The sequence below is a fragment of the Lissotriton helveticus genome, chromosome 8, assembly GCF_964261635.1.
Source record: "Lissotriton helveticus chromosome 8, aLisHel1.1, whole genome shotgun sequence".
NCBI lineage: Eukaryota > Metazoa > Chordata > Amphibia > Caudata > Salamandridae > Lissotriton > Lissotriton helveticus.
Genome location: NC_136069.1, coordinates 414,995,006 through 415,017,101, shown reverse-complemented (window position 1 = coordinate 415,017,101; position 22,096 = coordinate 414,995,006). Strand labels below are relative to the sequence as shown.

The 22,096-nt window shown below is 43.1% G+C and overlaps 1 protein-coding gene across 3 annotated transcripts in view; it reads left to right on the top strand.

Moving 5' to 3' along the window:
• LOC144772725 (phosphatidylinositol 3,4,5-trisphosphate 3-phosphatase TPTE2-like) overlaps positions 1–15,710 on the top strand; it is a 298,439-nt gene extending 282,729 nt beyond the window's left edge. For all 3 annotated transcript variants that reach the window (XM_078657252.1, XM_078657251.1, XM_078657254.1), the window contains 3 exons: positions 6,898–6,993; positions 13,211–13,281; positions 14,915–15,710. In XM_078657252.1, coding sequence (XP_078513378.1) covers positions 6,898–6,993; positions 13,211–13,281; positions 14,915–15,017 — 270 coding nt within the window. In that variant the 3' untranslated portion in view covers positions 15,018–15,710. The remainder of the gene's footprint in view (positions 1–6,897; positions 6,994–13,210; positions 13,282–14,914) is intronic.
• Positions 15,711–22,096: the final 6,386 nt, after the last annotated feature.

The following is a 22,096-nucleotide window of genomic DNA, read 5'->3' as shown; positions in this document are numbered from 1 at the left end:
GATCAAATCGAAATTGCCTTTATAACGGAAACATGGGCAGATGCTTCCTCTGACTCTGATCTACCTACGGCCATATCTGCAGGTTTTAAAATTCGTAAAGTTGACAGAGTAGGAGGAAAAGATGGTGGCAGAGCTCCTATTCTTAAATCAAGCTTTAAATCCTGCATCAAAGCGATACCGAACAACCGGGACTGTGAATCCTTGGACTTTAAAGTTGAATTATATGGTCAATAGTCCTTCAATGACATTTTACTTTACCATCCACCCAGTCCTAAGGCCTCTTTTTTTGACAATCTAGGACACCTCCTAACTCGTAAAGCCAAACATTCCAATTTTTCAGTGTTAGTTGACTTTAACTTTCACTTGGAAAATGTCACCGACCCGGATACCGAAGTGATTACTGATCAGATAGCCAGCCTGGGATTATGTCAACTTGTAAAGGGTGAGCACTATTGCACTTCCCCACTTATCCAATTGGAATTGTTCAATCAAATGTAGTTAAAATTCAGGTGTGATGTTTCAACAAACACATTTTATTTCAATTCACAGTGACTATCTTTCGATTACATAAATTAATCACATCCTTCATGTGGAGACGTTGATTGAATTACTGATGAAGCATTTAGAATAACGTGCGAGTCATCACCAATGCACACTGGCGTTCCTGATCGGAGTTAGACTTGTAATCGGGAGACTGTGTAAGGAGCTTACCCCCTGAAGAAAGGCATTCTACATGCTTGAAATGTGTGGAGGAATCTGAAAATAGAGGGAGAATAAGCTGGGTGTCGTTTGCGTATGATATGATGCTCAGTCCATGGGTCCTGACAATGTTGGCCAGAGGGGTCATGGGGCATTGAACAGGGTAGGGCTGAGAGTGGACCCTTTGGGAACGCCACAGATGATGTTCTTGGGTTCCGGGGTGTAGGATGTAAGGCAAATGCTCCCTGTTCTTCCGGTGAGGAAGGATGCGATCCACTTGAAGGCATCCCCTTGAATACCTATCTGATGGAGTCTTTTTAGAAGGGTTTAGTGGGGCACAGTGTTGAGGTTGCAGAGAGGTTAAGGAGGATCAGGGAGGCAGTTTCTCCTATGTTTAGGACAGCCCTATTTTCATCAGTGGCTGCAATTAGGGCAGTTTCTGTGCTGTGGTTCGAGTGGAACCCAGATTGGGATGGGTCCAGGAGGTCGTTGTTCTCTAGGTAGTTTGTGAGTTGGCGGTTTATGGCTTTTTCCAGGACTTTGGCGGGGAAAGGGAGCAGAGAGATGGGCCTGTAGTTCTTGAGATCTATCGGGTCTGCAGATGTTTTATTAAAGAATGGTTTGACTTCCGCTTGTTTCCAGTCCTCTGGGTAAGTGGCAGTAGTGATGGAAGTGTTGAAGGTGGTGGTGAGTTCTTTGCTAATTGTATTGTTCCCCAGGTTGAACATGTGGTGGGTACAGGGTTTGCTGGGTGCTCCTGAGTGGATGGAGCTCATAGTTGCAGAAGTGGTCTGCATGGTAAGTTTGTCCCATGTTGTGATTCTACTATTCGGATGGGATTCGGTGAGGTTGAGGAGGTGGAGGATGCTGGCTTTGGGAGGTTGGGGGTCAAAGTGTTCGTAGCTGGTGGCAATCTTGTTATGAAAGAAGTGTGCTAGAGTGTCACAGATATCTTGGAAAAGGGTGACAATGTTTTGGGTTGGGGAACTCCTTGACGATATTGAAGAGTTCTTTGCTGTGGTTAGAGCTGGCTGACAGGGCATTCTTTTTCATCTATTTCATGCGCTGGTGGTAGTTGTTGAGTGCCAGCTTGAAGGTGGCATGGTCGTTTGGCCCTTTGCTAAAGTGCCAAATCCTTTCAGACACTTGAAGTTTTGTTTGGTGATTTGTAGTTCTGTGGTGTACTAGGTGGTGTACTTAGCAGGTCTGCCTGGTATGGCAGGATTGATGTGGTGATTTTATAGGTGCAGTTGGTGATCCAGGGGTTGAATTGTTTCATAGTGTCTTCAACGATGGAGGTGGTGTCCGGATGGGAGGTGCTGAGGGTGTTGGTCTATTGGTTTTTGGTTATCTTGCTCCAGCTCCTGTGGGTGGTTCTGGGCTGGTTTTTAGAGCCAGCGTGGTTGCTGTGATGGTGAAGTGGACGACTGATCTGTCCAACCAGATGAGTTGGGTGACATAACTGTACCTTCCTTTGTTACTGACATGAGGTAGAGCTTGTGCCCAGTGATATGAGTTGGGTTGGTGATTGTTCATGGACATGGTTGTCCATGGTCTTGAGGAGGTTGGGTGTGTTGGCATCGCCAAGGTGAAAGTTGAGGTCTCAGAGGAAGATGAATTTCTCTGAGTTGATGGCAAGTGGGGAGGTGAAGTCAGAAATGGCCTTGCAGAAGGCGGGATTTGGTCCTGGCGGACTGTAGGCAAGGGTGCCTCTGACTGTGCCATCAATGGCGGCTGTGCAGTGGAGGGATTCTTTGTGGATGATGGCTATTACACCTCTTTGTTGTCAGGTTGAGCCAAGTCTCTGTGAGGAAGACTACATTGGGTGAGGGAAGTGATTATGTCCAAGATCTCGTTAGAGTGTTTGTTTAGCAATCAGGTGTTGATTAGGAGGCAGTGGAGTTGTCTCGTCTCGGTGACGACGGGTGGGCGAAGGCCAGTGAGCAGGATATCTGACGTCTAAGGAGAAGAGACAGTGATATGTGGCTGCAGTAGTCGTTATGAGGTCTGGGTTTCGGGGCTATCAACTGTGCTGGTGTAGCTGTGGGTGGGCGGAGATCCAGTGTTCCTGGTGCTTGGCGTGGTCTAGGTGCGGATGGGTGCAGACGGGCTTGCTAGTGGCGCACTGGGTCTTCCATTAAGTAGGTCCTAGGAGGGCGCTGGCGTGGTTAGCGAGAGGCGGAAAGCGGCATGCGGGTAAACAAGCGGGTAAGGAGTAGCCGGTGTTACAGTGGCTAAAGAGAGTTAAGTGGATAAAAAATATTGGGAAAACCAGGAGTTAAGTGGAGAAAGAGAGTTAAGTAGATAAAAAACAAGAGTTAAGTGGAGAAAACGGAGAGAAAAGCCAAGAGTTCAGTGGGGAAAAGGAGTGTTAGTTGGATAAAAATAAGAGCTACGTGGCGAAAACGAGAGTTAACTGGATAAAACACAGTGGGAAAACTAAGAGTTCAGTGGAGAAAACAGGGGGAAAACAACAGTTAGATGGATAAAAAATATATCCTTAAATGGAGATAAGGGAAGGAAAAGGAGAGATAAGTGTGTAAAAAACAGTGGAAAAATAGTGAAAACACAGCGATTCACAGGTTTGGTGCGGCAGAGCTCAACTGGCAGCAGCAGTGGGCGACCTGACCTGGATGACCTCCGGGAAGACCTCCAACTGAAACATCCTTGAGGGCCAAACTTATGTCAAGTCATCTTGAATTTATGGCAATATCGAAAGTGTACAAGTTTACTGAACTACATTTACAATGGGAAAGATGCCTGGGCCAATTAGATGAGGACTAGTGGCGTAACACTAAATACTGTTGTACGAACTGGCCATTTCTGCCAAATTGTGCCAAATTCAAATACGTTATTCATAGGGTGTAGTAAATACCAGACTGCCTTTGGAACCTAGAGAGGTGCTTGGCCTGAATTGCCTGAGATGCCATGTGCTGGTTGTTAATTTCTTCCATAATGGATGGGATTGTACCATGATCCAAAGATACTAGTTTAGGGTATCTCAAACATAATCTATGGTTGTTGCAAGGATTTGTCCTCCAAGTGTGCAACACTGTGTATTATGTGTAAGCCGGACACACATGAATGTCTATTCTCTCTGGGCCAGGGTTACCTCCATGCTAAATGGGATATCTCAAAATATTTGTGATCTGTCATCTTTAATGCTGATTTAGTCAGGAATGTCTCTATTAGTTGAGATTTGCAGAGCAGCTATATGGCCCGTACTGTCTGACCATACCATGGCTAGACAGTGTTATTTTGACTCAGGCTTTTAGATTATGACCTAAACTAGGTAAGTTCTTTCTTTGAAACCTTTTTGCTTAACAGCTTGGAATCTTTTTTCTTTAGATCCTTCTGATCCTGTGTTCCTGTGTTTCAAACATCTTGGTTTAGAAATTGGCCTGCTACTAATTCCAGTGCTCACAAGTATTGGTTATGATCCTATGAAGGAAAATTAATATTATCATACTTAGATTTCCAGTTGTTTGTCATGGGTAACTTCAATAAATCCATAAACACTCCCAACTTGCAAATCTCCAAAGAATAGATGGTCCTTTCTTTGTGTAGAAATCAATTAAATCCTTCATCTTAGATGAGGATCTGACCTGCCATCAGTTGTCACTGTATTCAGCGCCAAGAGGCACTCGGGCAGGAGGAGCTGCGCTCTATAAGATTTATTTACATTACATTTCACTGTGGGACTCTAACACAGCCTGTCTGTCTTAATGTGACAGGTGTAATGTTCTTTGTTAGGGCTTACTTGTTTATCTATTTCGTTAGTTTAGCTGCCCCTTTAAAATGTCTGGGCTTGTAAAAGATGAAAGTAACTAGGGCGACTTTTCAATTGGAGTTTATTTTAAAAGCACTGTTGATTTTCTTGCTCTTTTTTTAAGATGAAAAACCAGATAAGGATTGCTAATTAGGTCTAGTTTTGTAGTGCTATGAATGTAACTAATATAACCATGATGGAGAACTAGGATTACAAGTGAGTACTTTGTTTTCTATTTTTTTTAGGTCACAAACCAAGAAAAGGCTGCTTCATTGATAACAATTTTGGTAGCACATTAGTTGTTGTAGATTAAGCTCATTTCTGTGGATTAATTCCAATAATAGAACAAATGGCTACAGGCCTGCATTTTCTCAATTTTCACAGGACGAGATTTTGTATCATTTTAGATAATTAAAAACGTAAGTTCACAATAGCAATCTTTTGTGAGTCCTATTATGCAAAAAAAGGTGAGGTGTATGGGGGGCACAGTAGAGGGAAGGGGGGATTGCCCCGACACCCATTCACTGTGGGGTACTGCTCTTTTATCACATGATATCTCTGTATTTTCATGAAACGCAGCCATGGTATTCCTCTGGAAATTGGCTAAGGAGCAGTCGATTCTGTTGCTCTAAACGGACAGGTGCTGCATACCGGTAGACCTCATTAAAGAGGTGCATATACTGAGATGGTAAAGTCCTGATTTCCAAGGTTAAATTTAAATGTGTATATTTATACCTGTGGAAATCTACTCATTCAACTAGATGCAAATCTACACTGAGAAATCACCATTTTCAAATGTAAATCTACACTTAAGGGCCTGATTGCGATGTCGGACGGACCGGAGTCCATCCGACATCACTCTGGAAATGGAACCGAACGACCTCCTGTCATCGGTTCCAGTCCAGCTATTCGGACTATACTTTGCTATGGGAGCATGCATTTCGAGCGGAATGCATGCTCTCATAGCAAAGAGCGGAGGTGCAGTTCATCCCTGCACCCCACGGCAGGCGCCTCAAGTTGCCTGCCACCAGGTGCAGGGATCAACAGGTGGACACCAAAGTTGCTCCTAGGCCTCCATTTGGCGGCCTTGCACCCATGGGGGCCCTGCTGGAGGCAGCCAAAGACAGTTTCCCAATGCCTTACTGTGTCGGAAAGGACGGCACCGACAGGCAGTGGGAAACTGCCATCGTAATCCTTGGCCAGAAAGAGCCGGCCGAGGGATTACTGCAGGCCTTCCAAATGGCGGACGGGCTCTCCGAGCCTGTCGTCTGCCATTCGGAACTCCTTTTTGTAATAATTTACGACCAACTTCATCAAAATGGGTCGGACGGAAATTATTACCAACAGGAGATTATGATGCGGTAAGAATGGCTCCGACCAAGGGTCAGAGCATTCCTTATCGCATCGTAATTGGGCCCTAAGTTTGTAGTGGTGGTGGAGGATCTTAAAACAGGATTGACAACTGTAAAATTACTGCCAGTAACTTTTCACACTTAGGGAGATCGCCACCTCCATGCTGGTGATCACACTAAGGCAGAGTATAGGGAAAAGTATTTAAGTTCATTATTCTTTATAAAAAATAATACACTATATATTTGTAACGTAATGTAAAACATTTATTATAAATCTAGAACTATTAACATAAAATTGTACAGCACATTGCCTCATTAAATTAAACATGTATTAGATGATGAAACTATATTCCCTAAAGTACTCCCATTTTTGGGAAAGTGCCCTATTTTCTTGCCTCACCCCTTTGTCTTTCCCACAATTCCTACTGAAACGTAGGACTAGGAATGCGGTGTCCTCCGCCATCAGGCTCCACCTGTAAGTGAGTGAATAGCATTTTGTTAGTATGTGAGTGGTACTTTTGCAGTGCTAAATCATGTACCACAAAATGCAGTTTGTCAATAGACCCCTATGTCTCCATAGAATCTACCTACCATGCAACATTGAATATGTGTATATGGTGCAACAAAGCTTGGACTATGGGTAGCGTTTTACATTTACAACTTGCAAGAGCATCACATTTTTTTAATTCTTTTTTTTCAAATACTTGTATGTGTTGGTATTCTTATAACGCAAATCTAACGTGGAAATAACATAGTACTGTACAATTCAAGCAATTGGGAATCAATCTCTTGGATATCAGTGGGGAATTATGCAAATACATTTTGCATTTTTAGGCACAGGGAGATAAAGTGCCACTATGTTGAACTAAGCGCAGAGGCTGAGATTCAGATCTGGTCCCTGGGTTCTAAACTTGGCACCTCCAGCCCACATCTCCATCCTTGTGGTAAATTAGTTCCATTCACTATAAGAACTGTGCTAAATGTAATATAATCACAAAAGTATGCCATTTTATTTAATTATTATCTGATTAATGTAAACATATGGCATGCTTAAGATTTCAAATATGTTTTCTACAGTTGTTTGTAGATGCAGGCAACAATGCAGCAATTATTACTTTGGAACACTGTCCGGTGATAAGTGGCGATGTGAAAGTGCGATTTGAATCAAGTGCTGTAAGTATGCCTCAAAAGTATACAGCATAACACACATTATTACATTTGTTTTAAATTCAGCTTTTCTAGAAGCACTACCCTTGATTTGTTCAAACCATATTCTGATTTGATAGCAATCATTGTTTATTTAATTTGAAGTGAGTAGTGATCACATGCAGTATACATTCTACTTAGAAGACGTGCTTGGCTCCTATTGTACCCCCTCCCCATTTTTTAATGGTGTCCCTGGACTGTTTTACTGATTTTATGTGTTTTATTATGCACCTTTTATTTTATTTGATTTTAGTTTCCAGTAGTCCATTGCCATTGCCTGAGAGGGAGCCCTTTGGAAGTGACAGGTTCAGCTGGACTCCAGTTTTGAGTTTTTATTTTTCCCTCCTGTTTTGCTCTGACACAAACGTGTCACTGATAGGATACCCTCCACTGTTGGGTGGCGGGCTGTATGAAACCCACACTAACATGTCTGCACCACTGGCAAGCCTTTCTGTGTCCGTCTGTGCGCGGGTGGTGTTATACGCCAGGAGCCCTGTCCCTTTGTCCCTAAGACTACATCAAATAATCAGGTACTTAGACAAAGACCTGCACAAACTCTCTTCTTGAGGTCAGTTACCTTACCCCAACCCCTCTTCAGTCTGTTCTCTGAACAACCACATTGCTGTCCCAACTCTGGCCTCTCTATTATGTGCACCCCTTCCAAGACCTATCTCTGGTAACTCCTCCTCTCAAGACAGGACTAAACACAACAAACTCTCTCTGCGGTCTCTTTCCGGTTTCCTAATCAATGCTGTCTTCATCTGTCTCACTGAAACATGGTTCATAGGCTGTTCAGGACCTGACATTGCTGCTGCCCTACCTGCCACCTTCTCTGCAATTCACCATGACAGGGTCCACAAGATGCAAACCTGCACCAACCCCGACACAGAAATTCTCAGTGCCGAAGGCATCATTTTCAGGATAGAAATCTCTCCTACTATCACCAGTACCGGCGCTCTCGTATACCACCCTCCAGGACACAAGCCTTCACTCAGTCTGTTCCCCTTTTTTGTGTAGCCCTCTGTTTTAAAAGCACCCAACTTCAATTTTGAAGGGGGTTTGAACTACCACCTAGAAGATTCGCTTAACTGAAAAAGGCTTACACATATCGACTCTATCTATCCAGGTCCTCAGGAAAAATGCTATTTTTGCTACACAGGCCGTATCTTGGATCCTATCTTCGACTGTCACAATCTTATTATAAATGCTCACCGTTCCCCTTGGTCTGGCCAGACCATGTGGCGGTCTTGTTGGAGATGTTGGTACCACACTTAAAGGACCTTCCATTCATCAGGAAACGTTATTAACCTGCACTTGGACTGGAATCAATCGAGATGACGTAAGCTGTGCTCTGTCACAAACCCTGTTATAAATCATCAATCGAAACAACACATCCCGTATGATCGCACACATGGGCACTCTCATCCCCAGGACAGTGGTATGTTCCATATTTGAGTTTCTGTGTGAATGGCTTCCCGGTGGCTTTTAAGGGGACATTAATCTGTTTTGGCTGTACTGCTGACAAAACGGATTCCCATTGTGTAATACTGCTAGTTTGTAGCACGTCAAGTCATGTTAGTTTCCCCGCATACCTTCCTTTGCTGCTGGGCCTTCAGTTGGAATAGGATCTTTCAGCATACACCAATCAGCATCTGGTCTCTGTATCTCACCCCTCTATTTTTTAGCTTCTCTTTATACCTTAGCTTCCAATTATTTATTTGGGAGACGGAGGGGACACTCCTGCTCAGCATGTATGTTACTACTACTTCTGTACACAAACAATGCTATCTTGCTAAAATGCACTGAAGCAAGGATGCATTATTTAAGTTTCTCTACATGCTTTTTCTTTACAAGGTAAGATGGCATTGAAGCTACAAGCACCACAAGTGACAAGGGGCCATATGTATCAAGCCTTTTTCCCATTTGCAAACGGGCAGATTCTCAGAAGCGGCTCATTTGCAAATTGGAAAAAGCCTTTTGGGAAGTATCTTCCCAAAAGGCCATCGCAAAATAGAGAATTGCAGAATTTGCGATTCTCTATTTTGTGAATGTAATTAAGGAATTGTAAATTGTGATTCCTTAAATGCAATTCCAGAAGCACCAGAAATTTGCTATTTGGCCTTAAGGAATTGCAAATTACCACCATTCAAGTTGGTGGTAATTTGTGATTTTCTTTAAAAAAACACTTTTTTGATTTTTTAAAAGTGCCATATGTCGCACATACATGCCCTTAGGGCATGTATGTGCACAAAATGTGCACACATGCATATTTCAGGTGTGCAACATGGTGTCCTTTTGGCACCCTTGAAATTGCATTCTCAATTTGCGATTCTCTAATTGGCAATCTCAAATTGAGAATGTCTTCCCATTCATTCTTATGGGCCTCCTAGCCCATAGGAATGAATGGGAAGGTATTCCTTAATTGCAAATCTCAATTTGCGATTCGGAAATAAGGAATATGTAGGATTTGCAAACATTTTTAGCAAATCCAACATACATAGCATTTTGCGATTCTCTAATTGCGATTCGCTTTAAATCACAATTTGAGAATCGCTAAACACTTTTTTGATACAGATGGCGTAAGGAGAGCTAAAGCACCACTCTTTCTTGTTTACTTGAATAATATCAAAATGGAGTTTAAAAAATAAGAACATGGCTATCCTGCACTCATTTGTTAGTATTACCGTTCAAACAGTTGAAATTTGAGGCTCTAAGCATAATACAAACATACACTAATAATGTATTAGTGGCCCATGTTTGCATAGAATCAGGCCTGACTTGCATGTAAAATGTATCTATTACTAGGAAAGTCCTGCCACACATGACAAAACGATTGGCGTTTAATGTTCTCGTATTTGTCAAATGCTCATCCTGGTCGATATGCTATTCCATTAATTAAAGGAGTGTTGTTTAGGTACAGTTACTACTTACACATTTGTATTTCAGGTGGTTTAAAGTTTTGCCTTTTAGCCAGACCCCTCCCTCCCTCAGTCACTCTTACCTTAGAGTAAGCATATGCAAAACATCTTTCTGTAAAGTGTAATTCATTTTGCAACTTAAGTGTCAAGTTGTAACAATAAAATTAAATATAATATCCTTGTTTCATTCAAATGATTGTTCTAAAAAGCAGTTCGCTAACTGGTGTATGGGTGCGCATACAACAATAAAGTACCATACAATGCAGCACAATGCACATTGGCTCTTCACAATGAGTCACAGTAATTCTGCCTTAGGATGCATCTGAGATCCATTGTAATGAAGGGATGGAGGATTTGCAACGGATATATAAACCTCTGTCTTTGCTTTCATAGTGCACTTCCTTTGTGAACCATGCCTTTAATAGGGACAGGGGTCCCTATGCCAATAAATAGCATACCGTGAAAGAGACCTTGTAAGGAGCGGGCCGTAAAACTATTGTTGGCCTGCCACGTTGCACTCTGCTGTCCCTTGCAGTATGTCATCTTCCACTTTGGAAAGTATCTGTTTGACCTGACTGCCTTAAGGTGGTCTTCCCCTCAACTTTTTTTGCCTTCATCCTCCACTTTTCTGACCTTGTCTTTGATGGAATAAGGACTTTGCACACTTTACTACTACTAACAAGTGCTCAAGTGCTTGTAATCTCTCTCCCCTAAACATGGTATTATTGGTTTACCTACAGTTGGCATATTTCATTTACTTATAAGTCCTTTGTAAAATGATAATACATGTACCTAGGGCCTGTATATTAAATGCTACTAGTGGGCCTGCAGCACTGATTGTGCCATCTACTTAAGTAGCTCTTCAACCATGTCTCAGGCCTGCCATTGCAGAGCCTGTGTGTGCAGTTTACACTGCCAAGTCGACCTAACAAAATAAACCTTTTGCCAGGCCCAAACATTCCCTTTTTAAACATAAAGTCACCCCTACAGTAGGTCCTGGACAACCCAAAGGGCAGGATGCAATACAGTTAAAAGCCAGGACATGTACGTTTAAGTCTTTTACATGTCCTGGTAGGGAAAAATCTCTCAACGTTGTTTTTCACTACTACAAGGTCCATCTCTCCCATAGGATAACGTTAGGATTACCTTATTACATTTTATAAGTGTAATTTTCATTTGGGAACAGATAACCCTTCAAGTGCCGTGTCTCTGGAATCACACTTTAAAATTAAAATGGTAAAGTCGGATATTAAATTGCAATTCTGTAAATTCCACATTTAAAATGTTGGCATATTCTTGCTTAAGCCATTTGGTGCCTGGAGCCTGTCTCTTATCACAAAACTGGGTGAAGTTAGCAGTTGGGCTTTGTGTAGTCTTTCTAGACAGCCACACACAATGGGAGCTAGGGTGCATCTCAATGGCCCATCTCTGGCAGAATGGGAGGGAGGAGCTGGGCATAGCCTCACTTACACCTGAAGAGGCTGTGTCCTGTCCACACGCAAAGGGCTGCATGCCCCCCTGTAGTGAGTCTGGAGCCAGTGCAAGCAAGGAGGGCATCTGTGCACTTCAAAGGCAAGTCTTTGAAGTCTTCCTCACTTGAAAGGAGCTGCTGGATATGAGTACTGGACCTCAAATACTACCACTTCATGACACTTCTGGACCTGTGGATACGCTTCCAAGAAGAAGGACTGCTGCACTGCTGAAGGACTGCCGTGCTGGACTCCTGCTTTACTGTGCTGATCTGCTGCCTGCTTCCCTCTTGTCTGAGTGAGAAGGACTGCACCTGCATCTCTTGAACCCAGAACCCAGAGTAACTCTAAGAGCTAGGTGGCTGGCCTCCTGATCTGAAGCTTTAGGGACATAACATGCTTCCAACCTACTTCCATATTACATAAGGTGCCCCAGGGGTGCAACGGGCGTTTGTGCCCGCTTTGCGTTCCCCCAGGGCATTTTTGTATTTTAGAAGGGGGCGCAAATGCTTGTGCGTCCCCTTCTATAATACCGATAGTGCTGGTGCACTTAAAGCACCAGCGCTATCAACAGAGGGTGTTCCCTCATTTGCATACGGGCGTGCCATATGCAAATGAGGGAATTCCTTTGACTCTCCGCCCACGCCATATTATAGACCCAGGCGCAGAGTCAAAGAAGCCCTCTGCAGGGAGTAAAGGGGTCCATGAACCCCCCAGACTTCCTCTTGCAGGTGGGTGCCTTCGCATCCCAGTTTCACCGTTCATCTGAACTAATTCATTGCCTCAGCTACAAATCGCATCCCCGACACCAGACTTCACATTGCGAGTCCCATCGGCGGGATCCTCAATGTTGACGCAACAGGACTTCTCATCACAGCCTTGCCGAATCTCAGAACCAATGCATCGAATCTGCTGCACAATGCATCTTCAACGCGGATCCACGCAACGCTCGCAAACCATGATTTAAGGTACTCTGTTCAGCAGGTCTAACTGGGTACCTGTAGTCAGCCCGAGCTCCATCGTGGTAGGCCTGAACTTGTGACTTTGTCCCAGTCCGTCATGACTAGATGTCCCCATACTGCTTTTTGGTGTTATTTGTCACTGTAAACTTCAGAATTCGATATCTCTGGTCCTTCTAATTGGATTTTTGTTATTCTGGTCTTCTTTTATTCATTTATTTCAGAGCTATTTTTCTAAACCAGTGTGGAAATATTTTGTGTGGTGTTTATACTGTTTTACTGTTTGAAGTGTTGCACAAATATTTTACACACTGCCTCTAAGTTAAGCTTGATGGTCCTATGCCAAGCTATCAGAGGATGAGCACCAGTTAATTTGGGGTTTCCTTGTACCATACCCTGACTAAGATTGTGGTTGCTGCTTCACCAGGGCTTGGACCCCAGTCAACCAACAACCCAATTTCTTAACGTATCGATACAATTCCTTGTCAGTCAAAAGAAGTTTGGATGCCCCGGTACCATTCCCTTTCCCTTGCGACTCACAAGGATTCACATTGTTGCCCATTTCGCGTGAAATATTTGCTCTCAGATTGAGATTTTTTATGCACAAAGCTGGCTATTTCAGGACACACATGCTTTGTGCCCACAAAATCCTTATAGTACATCTTCGCTTAAGGGGACACCAGTAAAATAAAAAGTAATCTGAAATAAGATACGTATCTGTTTAATAGATCATTTTAGCTCACGGTGTAACAGGAAGAACTTCACAGCAAGTTAATGTTTTTAAAATTGTACATTTAAATAACAGAAGTGTAAGTAACTCTACTTTTTGTCTCTTTAGGGGCTTCCGATAGGCTATGATGGTTGCCCGCTCTACTTCTGGTTCAACACTTCTTTTGTTGAAGACAACAGGTATCTTATGATGCAATGCAATTTAATTCTATTCATGATGATGATATTTCAGTTCTCAACTAATAACAATAAATTGGCATTCTTTCCAAATACACCAAGGAAGTAACCCAAACCTTGATGCCGCCATGGAGGAAATAAAAAATGTTGATAGCAGTCAAGACTGCTCCCATTTTCCAAAGGCATTTGGATAATGCGTGAACTACAAAAAGCTGCATTTAGTGAAATGAACGTACACAAGTATATACTGCTAATTGTCCTTGGTGCACCACACTGAAAATGTACTGCATGTTCCACCTTTCAATTACTTTTTTTCATTTCCCACAAATGACTGTAATTTTCACTGTTCATTGTCATGTGCAGGCCTTTGTTGTCATGGAAGGTTAAGTTGTGAACTTGACTTTTCCAAAATGTTTAAAAAAATGTTTATTTCTGATCGAGACGTGAGACTATTGAGGCAGTTTGAGTATCTAGAAAAATTTTCAAACTCTTCTACAGCAGTGTAAGGCATAGAGAGGTGGCAGAGGTATGGGGACCTGTGGAGAGGTGGGGGGCTTGAGCAACTTTGGGGCGAGAGTGGCACTGTTTTTGTCCCATTGGATTTGCACTGGTGCAAACAAGGCGCGCAATGAGACCTTTCTATGTCAATTGCAGTGCCTTGACTAACTGCTTTGGTTCCCATTTCTGTGCCAGGTGCTAGGGCTTCAGAATGTGTTGAGAGCCACATACACTAATTCCAATATTCAAGCTTTTATTTATTTAGGTTTAGCTATAGAGGCAGATTTGTGTTGTGAAAAGTGTATTCCCCATCAAAGATTTTTGGTCCTCCTAAGGTGTCTTTGACTGAGATTCTGAACTTGTTTATCAAATCTTGATCCACATTTTTCAGTTTTTTCCTCTTCTGGATAAGTAGCAAGCCTGGTCAGATTTCATGAGCTGCAACAAACTAATTAGATTTTTGTTTAAAATTGACTCTATTAATTGATGTTTGTGATGTTGTAGGCCGTGGGAGAGGGGGAGGTAAATAATGTTTATCCCTGATGGGATTGCCCTCCTTTACAGGGTACAAAACAATTGTTCTACAGGTATTCAGGAATCGCCCTAAATTTGAGAAGATCACCGAAAAACATTTCCTGGTAACAGTTTTAAAACTCTCCGGGCCCTAACAATAAGTAATTCACTCAATGTAATATGTTGCAACAATGGTTGTATTCATCATTGGAAATTGAAACTTTTTGATGAGAATGCTTCTATGGATTTTGGACTATGGTGCTTATAAGCTTACAAATCTGGCACAATAGAGGGTGTCTACACTATCGATGCAAACGTGAACATAAAACTATAAAAAAAGGATTTATATTGATTAATTTCATTTTAAGTTGCATGGAAATTTTAACAGGAAGGTTGTGCTGGGATTTCCTTTTTCTAAAAGATGTTGTGTGGTCCTGTTTAAAGGCTTTGATAATTTATTTTTTATGAATGTAATTGAGAAACCCATGATGGAAAACTAAAGTAACTTTTCATCTCAATGTGTGACAAATTATCCATTTGGAAAAAGTCTAGAATATATGCAATTGTTATTCTTTTACATTTTAAAATTGATCTTAATATTGTGTTCATACATATTTTTTTACAGGCTGTACCTCTCAAGAAATGAGCTCGACAACCCTCATAAAGCAAAAACATGGAAAATCTATTCAGAAAACTTTGCCGTGGAGCTGATATTCATTGAGCCTTGACATCAATAAGCTTTCCGATTTACTGGGACTCACGAACAATCCTGTTCAGCATTGTGGTTTTCAATGGAAATCCTTGAAGGCCACTCCTGCTTTCTGAGGGACGCATTAAGATGTCCAACTTGAAGAATGACAAGGTCATTGTATTGGCCAGACGTTCAAATATGTTGTGAATGACTGATGCAGTGATGGAGAGAGAAAGATGTGTCAGAAAGAGACGAAGGGAACTCACATAAAGACAATGTAGAATATAAGTATTCTTGAGAACACAGCCTTTTTATTAGGACGAACATTGCCAAAATTAGTATCTAGGTTGTTATCACAGCTAATCCTTCTAATACACATCCACACATTAGAAATATCTTTATCTGACCCCATCCTTGATTTAAGGATCCCAATACTCTCAGGAATAATTTCTAGTTTTTCTAACACATGAATTCACACCAAAGCTTGTCTAGAATCTAGAACTACCCCTCTCCCCTAACACATATGAGTTTGCACAATCCATAAAAAATGTACTTGTAAGGGCCCATTAGCTCATGAGTTAGGGTTAAATGCAGATTTCTCTTTTACCTTACTAATAGATGTTAAACGTTATAAAAAAGTTTTTGTGCTTTAATACATGATTGCATTAGGTGGTTTTGCGATTCCTGGTGTGTGACTTTTGACTATGATGCAATAATACATATGAATAACTGATTTATGTCTGTGACAATCTATGTATTCTTGATTTATGATGTGCAGTTAAAAATGCACGTCAGTAAGCATCAGCTAGCTAACAGTCTCTCTTAGGGCTCAACAAGGACCACACATGAACAACTTAGAGTCCTGTGGTGGGCTCTGCTACTAAGTTAATTTAAAAAAAGACCACAAAAGGCAGTGTAAAGTCCTCATAGCCTAACAATCCCACTGCAACAAATCTGCTAGTGATAGTTGGCAGAAGCAAATAAAAATTAACCCCCGACAACAGATCAGAAAAAATACGGTGGGTAGAAAAAAATCACCAGGTGCACCTAATACACACTGAGGTCAATTTAGAGTGATGGAACAGGGCGGAGACACTTAGAAAAATGGCATTCTACAATCTTGTAAGTGAAACAAGTCATAAGGTGCAATTTTGAGTAATGATACAGGCAAGAACTAATCAGCAGCATTCTCCACGTTCAGAAACAAGCAGAATGAGAGAGATGCTAGATTTTGGGTTAAACAGCTTTTTTTAATTCCTTGGTATTATATACATGATTGCAACACAAATTACTTTACATCCTATTATGCAAATCAAAGTAAGCATTTACTACTTTTTCAGTAAGAGCTGCTTTAAGTGTCCTCATTGAGTTCGGGTGAAATTTCAGTTCTGCCCAAATGTACCATGCAAAGGCAAATCAAGTTATTTTCCTCCTACCTTGGCTTCCTCAATTGATGAAATGAATCTCCTTTTTAGGTCTCACCTAGGCAGCGCATGCTCTGTCTCTTTGAGACATGCTGTATCTAATGTGTGGGCTTCGACCACGTCCATCGTTTTTCAATCGTTCTTTTCGGTTCCCTTCTGAAAATCTGGCTTTTCATTGGTCCCTTGGCTGTATTTGTCCCTCCTTTTGGTGTTTCGTTCCCTCCCGTGGCTACTGGCCCCAATACAGGTACTCCACCCCTCCCGTCTATTTGGGTTTCGTTTTTCTTCTCATTTTCACGGAGGCATGGGAAGGCTCTCCTTACAGCACAGCTGCTCTCCCTGCTTTTCCATTTTAAGCGCAAGTGAAAATAGGGCTGTAACTTTTGTCACATTGCCCGTTTTCATGGTTCACTATTGAGTGCCTTTATTTGTCCAACACGCAAGGACTATGGTATGTGATGGCCTCTCCTCCTGGTCTGACCTTCACAGCCTAGTTGTGGAATGTACCTCCTGCTAAAGCCCCGCCTCCCCAGCTGTCCCCACTGGCTGCTTCATGTAAACAACCCTCAGCTCTTTTTATAAACACTTTACTGGAACGGACTCGTGCCCGGATCCATCATGAAAAGAACAGTTCTCAACACAGTAAAAACAACACTGAGTGATTGGCAATTTAAAGAAACGCACATTGTCGCAGATGCAACTTGCGTTGCAAGGACTTCAGTATGAGAAGCCTTGAGCACAGTGTGCGCTGGCCCCTCCACCTAGTCTGGGCTTTGCAACCTAGTCGTGGAATTTGCGTCCTGCCAAAGTCCCGGGTACCCGGCTCCTCACGCTGGCTGCTTCACAGAGACAGCCCTCTGCTCTATTTACTCTATCACCTGTTTATTTAAATGGCTACCAAAGGTAAATGGAGAGGACCCTGTTGCATTTTCTGCTTGTTCTAAAGACCAACTGCATCCTAATAAAAATCCTGTGTTGTTCACAGTCTGCAGTCCCTTTCTCGTGGGGCCTCTGTCTGTGTTAATTTGTTCCCGTCTCTTCCAGCACTGAGCATGTTCGCTGACAAATCGACGTGTCCTGTCATGATTAATACCCGCAGCTCATCTCTCCGGCCCATTGAGGCTACATTAGCTGGTTCCAATTGGATGTGGGATTATGGTTTTATTCTCCACAGACCGAAAATCTCGTCGTGTTTGAGCTCCTAGGATGCGCAGGTAGCTTCTCTTTGTACTTATACGTAGCAGGTTCAAGGTTCTCTTTGCCTTTTGAATATTTGTTTTCAAAGTTTTCAGTGTGTGTTATTGATGTGAGCAGAAGCACTACCCTGCTCTGTTTTGAAAATGATGACGCTTCAATTAAAGTGTGTGGCCTAATTCGCTAAGGAAGCTGTGTTTCACTTGGTTTGCCAAGCACAGCTTCTTTGGATGTCCAGCTTTCTAGATGTGTACTTTTCCACTTCATTAATATAACAGGGGAGCTAGTTTGATTTATTTTTTCCTCCACTCACCTAGGTATCATATGTCATACCTGGATGTTTAGTTTAACACACAATAATACCACACAATTCAACACCATACAAATCACCAACACACAAATCAACACCATCCAGCATATTTACACTCCACATAATACCACTTAGCACAACATAACTCAACTGCACATAATACCACTCTACTCGATACCACATAATTACACAGTATACCACGTAGCAACAATCCACATAAAAACACTCCACACCATGCCACATAATTTTATCAGTATACCTTCACTCCAAGCCACACAACTCAACTCAACACATTTCATTAAACACCACATAATTCAACAAACGACATAATTCTAATCAACTACACCATTACATAACACACCATATGCTTCCAATGCACAACACATTATCACACATCATACCACAAAATTCTGCAGACATTACATAATTAATATCCACTACATAACACCCTAAAGTGCACAATACCATTCCACATAATTACTCCCCATAACACGCAATCCCACTAAACATACTTCCAGTACACCCGAATACAGTATGTGTGCCCATAAAGCCAAGCAACCTCTATTTTGGAAACAAAAAAATATTCAAATTTTGTTCCATTGTTCTTCTAAAATACAATTTCAACTAGAAATCATTCTAGAGGAGAATTTGATCCTGTGACTCATTGGCCCAGTACTGCTACCTAATATCTTTAATTACTAACACCCATCTGTTGCCCTACAAGTGTCTGTACTTGATAGAAACACACTTTTTAGATCCAGCTATTTGATGTTGCTGTACTTGAGCTTGAACATGCATTTAGAGGGTTTCAGCAGCCTTCTTCATCAATTGATCTGTTATTGTCATTCACATCACTCCACATAATTCCAGTACACAAAATCCCACATCATTTCTATCTACATAATTCTACTGCACACTACATACATCCACTCCACTCCAAAACACATAAGTTAAAAACAAATTACAACCCAAATAGCTCTAACTCTCCCAAATGTGAGACCTACTGCATTGCAAATCTTGTTATCGGGATGTTGTCCCTGTTGTGCCTCTGTTTTGGCCATTTGTTGCCACTGTTGAGCTTTTACTCCCATTTCCTCCCCTCAAGGTGATCCATTGCTTTGCCCTTCTTCCTGGCAGCCTATATTAGCATTCTGGCCATCACAAGGGAGGGAATATGCATCCCACACCTCCTCCTCCACGCATATTATCCTTCATTAGCAGGTCTCCTAACGCTTGTCAGCAAAACACAGCGCATCAACAGGAAACATCAATATCCTGATGCAAGTGGTATGTTTTTGTTTTTGAGCACTTTTCCCAGTTTTACCTTTAAGCTTGAATGGATTGTTTGGGAGCATGGAATTGTGAGCAGAGTGTCGACATGTGTAGTTTAGTGTAGGGAGGATTGATTTTTTTTTAATTTATGCATTATTCCCTTCCTTTGTCACTCCTTTGTTTCTTAAACCCCCGATTACCTGGTTTTTGGTGTGGCTGGGACCTTCTCCAGTGGTAGCAATATACATGGAATCGTTTAGTGGATTTAATATTATTGCTGTGAGCTCAGCAAGCATGGCCAAGTGTCTAGCGGTCAGCATAGAAGAAAGCTAGCTATGGTCAACCCTTCCTGGACCTCTGTGTGTTATCACATGGAATTCTATGAAATCAGTCTTCCTCTCCTAGGGCTGGCGATTTGGTCATAATAAGTTCTAAGGCTTCTTCATTTCAGTAAGAGCAGGTGCTGCATCCTCTTCCAATTTGCTCGTTTGCGTCTGCCCATCAGTTGCAATTTGATATCTAAACTCACTTCCATACATAGTTGCTCTACATGATGATGTTCAGGCTTGAGTGAAAGTGGTTGTACATTGGTTGTACATTGAACAAATGTAATTTGTTTTGCCTTTAGTTGCGATGCTCATAATTTTTGAGGTCATGCATGAGCATGCATACACCCAAAGAAAGTTTTTCTGTGATTTTGTTTCAAAGGCAGCTAAAATGCTTGATTTTATTCAGTTTGATGTCATGCGGGTAGAATGAATTTGATTAATGTTTGCTGCTTTTGTGTCTCAATCTTGGATTTTTTTAAATTTGAATTTTGAATCTGAGTTGCTCTACTGATACAACTGCAAACCTTTATGCTGTTCATCATTCCTTAGCTCACTTTGCCAGTTGTCCTCCCAAATCCTCTCTCACTGCCTGCTTCTTATCTTTTGCGCCTTCCACAACACTCCCATTAGCCCTAAGTACAGATTGTCTGAACCCTAAATTGCCAGGTGCACACATTAAACACAGGGAGCAAACAAATAGAGCAGGCGCTCGTGGAACACCCCTGTCAGCTCTCGGGTGTTCTGGAAAAAGACACGGAGGCCTTGCAGTCGTGGCTGATTGAAAGGCTGGACGATCTTGCCCCGCAAGTAGTCCCTCGGTCCACGGTAGCACGGCAATCTGCGCCGTGGTTTACAGAGGCGCTGAGGGTGGCTCGCAGCCAGTGCAAGGTTGCTGAGCGGGCCTGGCGCCTTCAGTATAATGGGGTGGCCAAACTTGCCTACAGGGCGGCTATTAAGGCCTATCACCGGGACATCTTCGGGGCCAAGAAAGAATACCTTGCTAGGAGGATTGAGGCGGCGGCGAACTCCTGTAAGGAGATCTTCACTGTGGTGAAGGAGTTCACGTCCCCATCTCCCAGACACCCCCGCTAGTATCATCGGAGGCGTGGGCCTGTGATCTTGCCAGCTTTTTCACCAACAAGATCAAGGCGATTCAAGCCTCTTTCTCGGAGAGCGCCGTGGATAGTGATTGCGGCCCCGGTGCGGGATGTGAGCTACTGCCCACGCCTGTCGCTGTCTTGACAGACTTCCCTGCTGTCACGAGCGAGGCGTCGCGGGTGCTGCTTGCCAGCCTTAAATCGGGTTCGCCACTTGACCCCTGCCCCGCCAAATTTTTGGCTGAGATGGCGGCGGTGGTGAATCCTCTGGTTAATCCTATCCTCAACGCCTCCTTGAGGGAGGGGAGGGTGCCTTGTACCTGGAAGAGGGCGATGGTCATCCCCCTTTTGAAAAAGCCAGGTCTTGATGCTGAGGTCTTGGCCAATTACAGGCCAATTTCACTCCTGCCGGCGTTGGCTAAGATCACCGAGAAACATGTTCATGGCGTCTTGTCGAGCTTTTTAGAAACTAACCATCTGCTCCATCCTTCCCAATCCGGATTCCGTCCTAATTTTAGCACGGAAACGGCGCTGTTGGAGGTCTCGGAGATCATCAGGGAGACTTTGGATGTTGGTGGCAAGGCCATGCTAGTCATGTTGGATCTGTCGGCGGCCTTCGACAACGTCCCTCATGCGGCGCTCCTCGCCAGGCTTCATGACATCGGCATTAGGGGGACGGTGTTCAAATGGTTTACATCTTTTTTGGAAGGCCGCTGCCAGATGATCTGGGTCTCGCAGCGCTCCGTCGAGATGCCGCCTCTGGGGGTCGGGGTTCCACAGGGCTCTGTGTTGAGCCCATCATTGTTTAACATCTTTATGTCCCCTTTGGCGGCGGCGGTGGAGGCGTACGGGGCCCAGATCGTGTCCTACGCCGATGATACGCAACTCCTCTTCACATGTGGCAAAGATCAGCCATTTGATGGAGAGGGTATTCGGGCCTGTTTGGCCATGGTATTCGATTGGTTCCAGCATAACAACTTGAAGGCCAACTCCAGCAAATCGGAGGTTCTTTTTTTTGGATGTGCCACTGACCCTGAGTGGCGGCAATGGTGGCCGGTTGAAATGAGCCCTCCGGCACAGTCATCTCTGGTTGCCAAAAATCTCGGGGTTAAACTTGACAATAAGTTGTCATTGAGAGCCCACGTACTTGGTCTGGTGGGCGCCTGCTTCGGTATTCTGAAGATGCTCCGCAAGTTTCTTCCATTGCTTTCTGCGGAGCATAGGCGGATTACCGTGCAGGCGCTCATTGGGTCCAGGCTGGATTATGCCAATGCCCTCTTCCTTGGCCTTCCAGACTACCTGGTCCAGCGTTTACAGGTGGCGCAAAATTCTGCTGCCCGTGCGATTTTTGGCCTGCATAGGCGATCGCGAGCTTCGGGGCTGCTACAGAAGCTCCATTGGCTGCCTATCCGTAAGCGGATTATGTTCAAATCCCTTACGTTGATGCACAAGGCACTGTTTGGCTCCGGGCCCGGGTATTTACGGCGCAG